Below are 10,146 nucleotides of genomic sequence, written 5' to 3'. Positions count from 1 at the left end.
AAAATGTATTAATAAAAATAAAAGGATTTGTTCTGTAAAATTTGGATTTAGTCAAAAGGCTGCACTTAAGGATCTAGAAGGCCACATGTGGCCTCAAGGCTGCAGGTTCCCCACCCCTGTGTTAGAGACGTCAGCATGAGTTAGTTGACTTTTTGCCTTCCCAGAAGTTTACTGTTTCTGAGGCTAAATAGCCAGGTACACAGTCAACCTTGATAATGGGACAAGAACCATTAACGAAAGTGACTTGTAGGTAAACTTCTTAAAAGCAATTCTTGAGATATCATTGTCATGTGTTTTATCATTACTTATTTTGATCAATGGATACTTAGCTGAGAGGAGCATACTCGGAATATTTTTTCCCCTAGTCTTAAAGACAATTTTAAGAGGCCAGGGAGAAGTGTGGTGGTTCTCCAGGGTGCTACTAGAATGAACGTCAGCAGTTTTGACGACTCCTTATTAAGCCTGAGGCTTTCCTGCAGCAAGTTGGTTTCCTCTGTCTTGTGCATTGAGGGTTTGCTTGTCTTTGCTAATAAGTCTAACTGGAGAAACATCTTCTGATAGAACTTTGATTTCTTTTTACAAAAGTGTAAATGAACGTGCAAACTTCCTGTCAAACAGCCCTCTGGCTTGTGTCTCAAAACACATGGACTCTTGCGTTGGTGAGTTTATTTTTGTGGTGTCAGCTAGTAGACAAGTGCGGCTGGAGATCTGCCTTCTGGAGGAATGTTTGCTTTTGCTGAGTGTCAGTGCCAGGCTAGTGTGCTTGGGGGAATCACCCAGCTAGTGAAGTGACTCCTGCAAACTAGTCAGTGTCAAATCCTTCTTTTTCCTAACTTATTTTCATTGATGCAGTAAGTCTCACGAAATGATAACGGTGGTTTTTCTTGGTCAGGAACAAAGAAGTGAAGAGCCAAAAAGGATAGTTCTATTTTGACAATGAATTTTTTTATGAGGAAGATGATATGATGTAATAGAATTTGCAAATTTGAGGATTTGCATAGAAGTAGGGATGTTTTCACCTAGAGTCTACTGATACCTGATATTTATGTACCACATCATAATTTATACAGTGCTTTTATTGTATATAACTGATTTTTTTCTTTGTCATTTTTTTTGTTTGTTTGTTTTGGTTCTTTTCTTTTCTTTCATCCTTTCTTTTCATGGTTTTGACCCTACTCTATCTGCATCAGAGTTACTGGATTTCTCATTTTACAGATGAGAAAACTGAGGCTTAGAGAACTTCAGTGATTTCTTTATGGTGTCACGGCTAGCAAGTGGCAGGGCTTCTGATTCCCAAAGCTGGGACTTTGTGTACTGGATCACTTTACTTTCCAATATTTTTTTGACTTGCAAACAACTTTAATGTCTAATATCAATACGAGGCATATCTTTTTTATTGCATTTCCCTTTATTGAGCTTCACAGATATTTCTTTTTTTACAAATTGAAGGTTTGTGGCAACCCTGCATTAAGCAAGTCTCTTGGTGCCATTTTTCCAATAGCATGCGCTCACTTCATGTCTCTGTGTTGCATTTTGCTAATTCTCACAATATTTCACACTCATTATGATATCTATTATGATTATCTGTGATCAGTGATCTTTGCTCTTACTGTAATAATTGTTTTGGGGCACTATGAACCATGCCCATATAAGACGTCAAACTTAATCCATAAATGTTTGTGTTCTGGCTGCTACACTGACTAGCCATTCTCTTCTCCCATCTCTGTCTCTCTCTCAGGCCTCCCTATTCCCTGAAAAACAACAATATTGAAATTAGGCCAATTAACAACCTTACCATGGCCTCTAAATGTTCAAGTGAAAGGAAGAGTTGCATGTCTCTCACTTTAAACGAGAAGCTAGAAATGATTAAGTTTAATTAGGAAGTCATGTCAAAAGCTGAGATAGGCCAAAAGCTAGGCCTCTTGTGCTAAACAGCCTGTTGTGAATGCAAAGGAAAAGTTCTTGAAGGAATTTAAAAGTGCTAGTCTAGTGAATACACAAATGATAAAGGAAGTGAAACAACTTTATTGCTGATACGGAGAAAGTTTGAGTGGTCTGGGTAGATCAAACTAGCCACAGCACTCCCTAAATCAAAGCCTAATCCAGAGCAAGGCCTGAACTCCCTTCAATTCTGCGAAGGCTAAGAGAGTTGAGGAAGCTGCAGAAGAAAAGTTGGAAGCTAGCAGAGGTTGGTTCATGATATTTAAGGAAAGGAACCATCTCCATGACATAAAAGTACAAGGTGAAGCAGCAAGTGCTGACGTAGAAGCTGCAGCAAATTATCCAGAAGATCTAGCTAAGATCATTGATGAAGGTGGCAACGCTAAACAGGTTTTCAGTGTAGACTAAACAGCTTTCCATTGGAAGAAGATGCCATCTAGGACTTCATAGCTAGAGAGGAGAAGGCAATGGTTGACTTCAAAGGACAGGCTGACTTTCTTGTTAGGGGCTAATGCAGCTGGTGACTTTAAGTTGAAGTCAGTGCTCATTGACTATTCTGAAAATCCTAGGCCTTTTAAGAATTATGCTAAATCTACTCTGTCTGTGCTCTATAAATGCAACAATAAAGCCTAGATGACAGTACATCTGTTTATAGCCTAGTTTACTTAATATTTTAAGCCCACTGTTGAGACCTACTGCTCAGAAAAAAAGATTCATTTCAAAATATTACTGCTCATTGACAACGCACCTGGTCACCCAAGAGCTCTGATGGAGATGAATGTTGTTTCCATACCTTCTAACACAACATCATTCTGCAGCCCATGGGTCAAGGAATAATTTTGACTTTCAAGTCTCATTAAGAAATACATTTCGTAAAGCTATAGCTGCCATAGATAGTGATTCCTCAGATGGATCTAAGCAAGGTAAATTGAAAACATTCTGAAAGGATTCTCCATTCTAGATGCCATTAAGAACATTCATGATTCATGGGAGGAGATCAAAATACCAACATTACCAGGAATTTGGAAGAAATTGATTCCAGCACTCATAGATGACTTTGAAGTGTTCAAGACTTCAGTAGAGGAAGTAATTGCATATGTAGTGGAAATAGCTGGAGAGCTTGAATGGAAGTGGAGCCTGAGGATGTGACTGAATTGCTGCAATCTCATGATCACACTTGAACACATGAGGAGTTGCATCTTATTGCTGAGCAAAGAAAGTAGTTGCTTGAGATGGAATCTACTCCTGGCGAAGAAGCCGTGAGCATTGTTGAAATGACAGCAAGAATTTAGAATATTATGTAAACTTAGATGATAAAGCAGCAGCAGGATTTGAGAGAATTGACTCCAGTTGTGAAAGAAGTTCTACGGTGGATAAAAAGCTGTCTAACAGCATTGCATGTTCCAGAGAGATCTTTCATGACAGGAAGAGTCAGTTGATGCAGGAGCTTCATTTTTGTCTCATTTTGAGGAATTGCCACAGCCACTGCGACCTTCAGCAGCCACCACCCTGATCAGTTAGCAGTCAACACACAGGCAAGACCCTCCACCAGTAAAAAGATTATGACTTGCTAAAGGCTCAGATGACCATTAGCATTTCTTTAAGCAGTAAAATATTTTTAAATTAAGGTATATACTTTGTTTTCTTAGACATAATGCTATTGCAAACTTAATAGACAGCAGTGTAGTATAAACACAACTTTTATATGTATTGGGAAACCAAAAAATTCATGCTACTCACTTGATTGCAATATTAGCTTTATTGCAGCGGTGTGGAACCGAACCCACAGTATCACAGAGGTTTGCCTGTATTCTAAATTTCCCTTAAGAAATAATTTAGAATATTTAGAAATATTTTTTATCAGATATTTGATTTACATTAAAATTGATTTTAGACATGCTCTCTAATAATAATGATAGAAAAGACAAATGTGGACTTTTTCCATTTAACAGATGCACATTGTTTAATCGTATAAGAAAAAAGTATGCTATATCATTAGAAATGTTAAAATTATATATCATACATCTAGTACTTTAAAAAATATGGATTCGGTGAAAAGAATAATGAGGCATATTTCTATTTTAACTGGTGGTTCTTAGTATAATTCCCTGGTATGAGTGAAAAGAAGCGTTGTATGGCTGAGCATGAAAACAATTTGAAGCTGTGTAATGGAGTGTTCGGCTGAGTGAGGAAAATGACTGTCTAAGCCCAGGGCAATCTCTCCTTAGCACCTCAAATGCTCACCGATAATTATTTAGAGGCTTTTGACCCATTATATTTTGGAGGGCAAACTTTCAAGAATTTGTTTTATTTTTTTTAAAAAGTAGCAATGGCAGCAGACCCCATGAACATTGCCTAATTACAGGTTGGAAGCCGTGACTGGGACCACAGACTGGTGGGGCACTTCCATCTAGTGGTGGCACACGTGAATTGCAGGAGCAGTAGACAGGCTGTCACCTTAGCTGAGAAATAAAGGGTGAAGCGACAGCAAATGTCAGGCACCTTAGCAGGACGCAGGTGCAGAGTTGTATTTTCCTTTTTAATATCTTCTGTAGAGGAAAAGGACTTTTTGTCTCATATTACAGTATTTATTTCCCAAATTTTATGTATTCTTAAATAGTGTTAGATGCCTTTGCTAAAGCATTTAGTGCAGCTCACATTTTTTTTTTCTGAATTAGCAGCCCAAATTAAATGCTTGCAATTATAGCTCTGTTCTAAGCTCTTTAGAAAGAAGATTATAAGATCAACATTTTCTGTAACTTTCATTTTTATTCTCTTTAGTCTCTCATGTGGCAAAATAAAAGAATGTGTCTAGGGAGAGGCTTATAGACATGTGGTGTGGCTCAAAGGGGTGAAGGGGACCCAAGGGAGAGTGAAGGCAGGTGGGGTTCGTGTGCTGGAGGTGAGAGGGAATGGAGAGGGGGATGGGAAGAATGGCGGCAGGCGCAGAAGGCAGAGTTAGAGCTGACCAAGCCCTCCTCTCCAGGCCCCAGGTTCCCCAGGGACTTCTAGTTGGTTCATGATTCTGGACTTCATGGTGTTGATCTCTACCTAGACTTCCCACCATTTCCTTCATCTAGCTAATAGCTACTTTGTTTTTCAAAATTCAACTCAGACATCGCCCCTGGCATGCCTCTAACTGTCATTCAGTTTAGGCCTTCCTAGCGTGCTGTAAATGCCTCCATGGTAGCATGTGTCACACTGTATTCTAATCCAGAGCTTGCCAACACTTTCTCAACTCAGAGGTGCCAAGAAACTCATCCTCTTTCCTGCTCGAGGGTAAAGCTAGGGCCTCAGTTCTAGATTGGTTGCCAAGGCTGTGAGCACCCTCTGTGTATCCCAGTACTCTCAATATCATTTTCTAAGTGCGAAAAAATGTTGAGAAGTGCTCCTCTAATTAATAGCATATTTGACAGTTTCCCCAACAAGACATCTTTGAAGACAGGCTAATAAGTTAGAAATTGAACTTGTCTCCCAGGCCCCCAGCTCACTGTTCCCAGTCATCTTCTTACCTCACTGACCAGTGGTTGTCACTCTTCTGTTCATTTCTCCTCTGAGTGATCCCTAAACACAGGAACACTCCAGGGTCAGCCCTTGGACCTCTTCAGTGTCTCCTCACTGTCTAGATGTCTAGGTTAGTGCTTCTCAAACTTCAGTGTGCCTTCTCAGCACCTGGGGATCTTGTTACAAGTTAGATTTGATAAGGTAGGTCTGGACTTGCAGTTCCGCATTTCTAATGAGCTGTCAGGTAGTGCTGGTGCTGGGTACACCTTGGGTAACCAGGCCTGGGCCAGGCTTAAGTCATCTCATCCCATCTCATGACTTTAGTATCGTCAAATATACTAACAGGCCCCGAATTTTATATCCAGTGCGGATTTCTCCCCCAAACGCCAGACTTGCATATCCAGTTGACGACCTGAGAGCTCCATTTTTTTATTTAAAGAAACCTCAAACTTAATATTTTGAAAATTGAACTAGTTGCCACCATCTTATGAATACCGTCCCTGTTACAATAAATGGAAACTCCATTTTTCTTGCTGCTCAAACCAAAACCCTTGAGTCATCTTGACTCATCTCTTTTCTCATAACTCACTTATAATCCACCAGTTCTACTTTCACAGTATTTCCAGGATCTGACCACCCCTCACTGCCTACACTGCTTCCCCACGGAGCCAACACGTGTTCATTTGGTGCCTGGATTTTGCAGAAGCCTAACCAGTCTCTGCTTCCACCCTGGACTTCTTCCAGGCCAGAGTGAAACTGTTAATTCTAAGTCAGATTTCTTCGCTGCTATTCAGATCCTCCAGTGACTTCTCTTTTTCACTCTCAGTAAGACCCAGATCCACCCCCCACCAACCAGTGGTCTGCAAGGCCCTCCATCAGTGGGTGTAACCTGGGAGCTGCCAGAGCCCCACCCCTGGCCAATGAAATCACAATCTCTGGGGAGTGGAGTCCAAGCTTCAGTTTGTTTGATTCTGGGAGAAGGTCCTCCGATGATTCTGATGTGCAGTCCGCAGGCCCTGGCCTTCTCCTTCTCTGAACTCATCTACCTGCACCTGTCTCCTTCCCCATTTCTGTTCGAGCCACAACGACCTCCGTGCTCTTCCTTAAATAAGGCAAGCATGCATTTAAGACATTCCTGAAGGAAACACTGCTGAAAACAAGAAAAAGCGGTGAGAACAAGATGATTCTTGCCATTGTAGTGATGATTTTTAACCGAATTTTAAAAATACATACATTGAAAAGATCAGCTTTGAAATGTATGCCTTTTTTCTTGATTTAAAAGCAATATGCAATTTTCCCTAGTTTTATGTACAACAGTCTATGCTTAGTCATTGTTTAACAAAAGATCCAGTTACTAGACTTTCTTCAATATGTTTTTTAAAAAAGCGTGTGGTGCCACCTCACTCTTCTTATAACTCGCATGGTGATGTCATCAACACCTCTCGCATTCATTTGCTACCAGGTTAGCTAGCTAACAAGCTGACTGTAATTATCATTGATTTGAAATTGTCTTACTTTTTACCGAAGATTCCATATGTGCTAATTTACTTTTTAAAAAAACACAAACTCCTTTTTAAAAGTTATATGAGAACCACCTAAAAACCTGGCAGTGTCAAAGGTCATACGGAGAGAAGCAAGTCTCCTTCCTGCCCCAGGGTCCAGCAGTCCCCATCACCAGCTGATGTTATGTCATGCAGTCGTTTTTAAGCATTCTTTTTAAAAATTTATTTAAACATTTTTGTCTATTTAATTTTAAGAATTGCTGACATAATGAAATAAGTGAAAATGCATGCTGTAAGTTTTTAAATATCTTTTAACAAATACTGTTATAAAATTAAATCATAAAAATGACTGACGTCATGGGTACTCTGTAAATGTAAAATGTTATAGAAGAGTAGTCCACAGAACATTTTCCCGGTTAGACATCCTGTTTCCTCTGAGTTCCAGGAAGCTCTCCTCCAGGAACCGAAGTTCCTCTGGCATTATTCTGTTGTCTGAGAGTGTGCTCCAGGCTTTCTGTGCCCCAATTCTGGGCCCCCTCTTGTGTGTCTGCTCCCAGAGTCAGCCTCTCCTTTGAGTCTTGCTCAGGACCTGACCTCTTCCTGATTATCCTCCCCATTGCCTTCCATGTTCAACAGATATTTTTTTGAGGAACTTTCTCAGCAGTGTTTATTGGCCTAAATGGATAAGATAATGGGTTTTGGTGTCCTGATTCAGATCCCAACTCTGCTGCTACTCTGTTGTGTGGCTAGACAAGTTACTTAATTTCTCTGGGCCCTTCCTCATTCAGATGGGGCCCACGGTAGCGCTTGCACCCCAGAGTTAGTTACTCTGAGGGTTCGTTGAGATTGCTGTGCAAAAAGCTTAGCACAGTGTCCATCCACAGATGCATCAGTAAACAAAATGTGCTATATCTATACAATGGAATGTTATTCAGCCTTTAAAATGACTGAAATTCTGACAAACACTGAAATGGGATTGAACCTTGAAGACATTGTGCTAAGTGAAATAAGCCAGACACGAAAGGGCAAATACTATATGGTTCCACTCATACGAAATATCTAGATTAGGTCGATTCATACAGTCAGAAAGTAGAATAGAGGTTACTAGGGGTTGGGGTAGCGGGTGGGAGGGAAGAAGGAGAAGTTGCTGCCAAATGGTTATAGTGTTTCTGTTTGGGGCATAAATAGTGGTAATGGTTGCACAACAATGAAATTGTAATTAATGCAACTGAACTGTACAGTTAAAAATGGTTCAAATGGAAAGTAATATATATATTTTACCATAGTTTAAAAAAATAACAATATACCACAAGCCATTGAATTGTATACTTTAAATGGGTGAATTGTATAGTATGTGAATTGTATCTCAGTAAAGTAAAACTTAGCATAGTGCCTGGCATATTAATTAGTAAGCACCTAATAAATGGTGGTGGTAGCGGTAGTAATCGTCGATAGTGAGCGTTTCAATGTGATTCCAGTTTACATAAGAATGTTCATTTCGACTTTGTCTCTAATGGGCTCTCATTAATTGTCTCACATCTCATTTCTGTGCCTCAGAGTTATTGATTTAGGAGTCATGACTCCCTGCGATAAGATACTGAAAGCCGCTCTCGACCACAAAGCAGGTACTGTGCGCCTGCACTTTGGGCATTTCCGCAAATGTCGCTTCCCCAAGGGTCTGTCGGTGAATAGTAACGCCCCAGCCCACGCGGGATCTGTGGGACTTTCAGACAATCAGGTGCCAGCTCCTGCGTGGGGCTGCTTTTGTTGCCATTTATAATAGGAGCTGAGAGAGGTGAATAAAACCATGGAACTCCTTTGGAGCTCTGGAGCTGGGGAATGGGGACAGGCTTCTTAGAAGAGAACAATTGCGTTAGGTTTTTTTTTCTGTATGGAGTCGTTTTTATGTTTCTTCCAACACTGACATGTTTGAGTCTGGGAAATCATGAACCAAGATACTTCTATTGCATGGCTTTCTAAAACATGGCAAGTGCGTTATATAACTTTAAGTTCTAAATCTTATTTGCTACCAAAAACAAACAATAAATTGAAATCTCCTAGTCAGAAAGAATGTCTTAGAATTGGAAATTGGGAATTTGTATTAGGTCTTTTGGTGTTTATGACAAAATTTTAAAAGTGGGTCTTCGCCCTTTTCCTCTCTCATCCTCCTCACTGTCCTTTTTCTTTCTCAAAAATACCAGATATAATTGGCCTGTCAGGACTCATCACTCCTTCCCTGGATGAAATGATTTTTGTTGCCAAGGAAATGGAGAGGTTAGCTATAAAGATTCCATTGTTGATTGGAGGAGCGACCACTTCGAGGTAAGTCCTACCAATGAGCTTTGAGCTAGCTCACTTTAAATTCTCTTAAATAGTGGTGTTTAAAAACAGTGGTAAAACCTGTTTTGTTTTTTTTTTTGTTTTGTTTCCCTTATGCTTAGTACATTGGCTCCTTATTATATAAACACATAAACTTTCTAGTCTTCACCTGGGCAAGAGCCAGAGTACTTTTGGAGCATACTATAGGAAACTTCTTTGTGATTCCTACCCCTTGCCTTTCCTTGGGTTCCTTTAGCTTGCAGTTATCTTTTCCTTAATGCTCTCGCCTTCCGTTCAGTTCCTGTGAATTCTAATGAACTCTTAACCTCTTCTTGAAATCAAACCGAGAGGAGAAGTTGTGTTTTTTGGCACAAAGACATTGCTTGAACTTTTGCCCAATCTTTATCCTGAAGCAGGTATCTGATTGAATAATTACAAGTTCCACTGAAGAAATGTCAGCCGTGTAATAGTTAGAGACAGAAAGCCCATCTACCTAGAACAAACGAAACTGTCACTTTGGGGGAGTTGTTTCTGAAAGGGGAACTTTTGGGGAACCTTTGGGTTGAAGATGTAAAGAGGGTATTAGACGTAAGGAGGAGAAAGTTCAGGTTTGTTCACGTGACCATTATTTGGTTTGCCAGATTTTCCCTGGGATCATGATCACAGTGATATTTAGTGAGAGGTACGTAAATTATGGGTACTAGCCTGTTAATGCACAGTTCACTTTGGCAGGGAATAGTATCAAGCAGGAGCATTGAACTCAATCATCCCATAGCATCTAGTTTATTTTTCTGATGCAAAAATATAATAGATGTCTGGTATTCTAGAGTTTCTTTTGCACTAGAAACAACTGTATGTTAAGCCATTTTTATTAGTCAGG

The 10,146-nt window shown here is 40.0% G+C and overlaps 1 protein-coding gene across 1 annotated transcript in view; it reads left to right on the top strand.

Moving 5' to 3' along the window:
* The window catches only part of MTR (5-methyltetrahydrofolate-homocysteine methyltransferase), a 114,363-nt gene that overhangs the window by 82,098 nt on the left and 22,119 nt on the right, over positions 1 to 10,146 (top strand). Inside the window, exons 23-24 of the mRNA XM_012660154.1 lie at positions 8,505 to 8,572; positions 9,149 to 9,269. Coding sequence (XP_012515608.1) covers positions 8,505 to 8,572; positions 9,149 to 9,269 — 189 coding nt within the window. The remainder of the gene's footprint in view (positions 1 to 8,504; positions 8,573 to 9,148; positions 9,270 to 10,146) is intronic.

Source organism: Propithecus coquereli, unplaced genomic scaffold (genome assembly GCF_000956105.1).
Source record: "Propithecus coquereli isolate 6110/MARCELLA unplaced genomic scaffold, Pcoq_1.0 Scaffold66, whole genome shotgun sequence".
NCBI lineage: Eukaryota > Metazoa > Chordata > Mammalia > Primates > Indriidae > Propithecus > Propithecus coquereli.
Note: the sequence above shows the minus strand (reverse complement) of the source record. Positions and strands in the feature narration are given on the sequence as shown.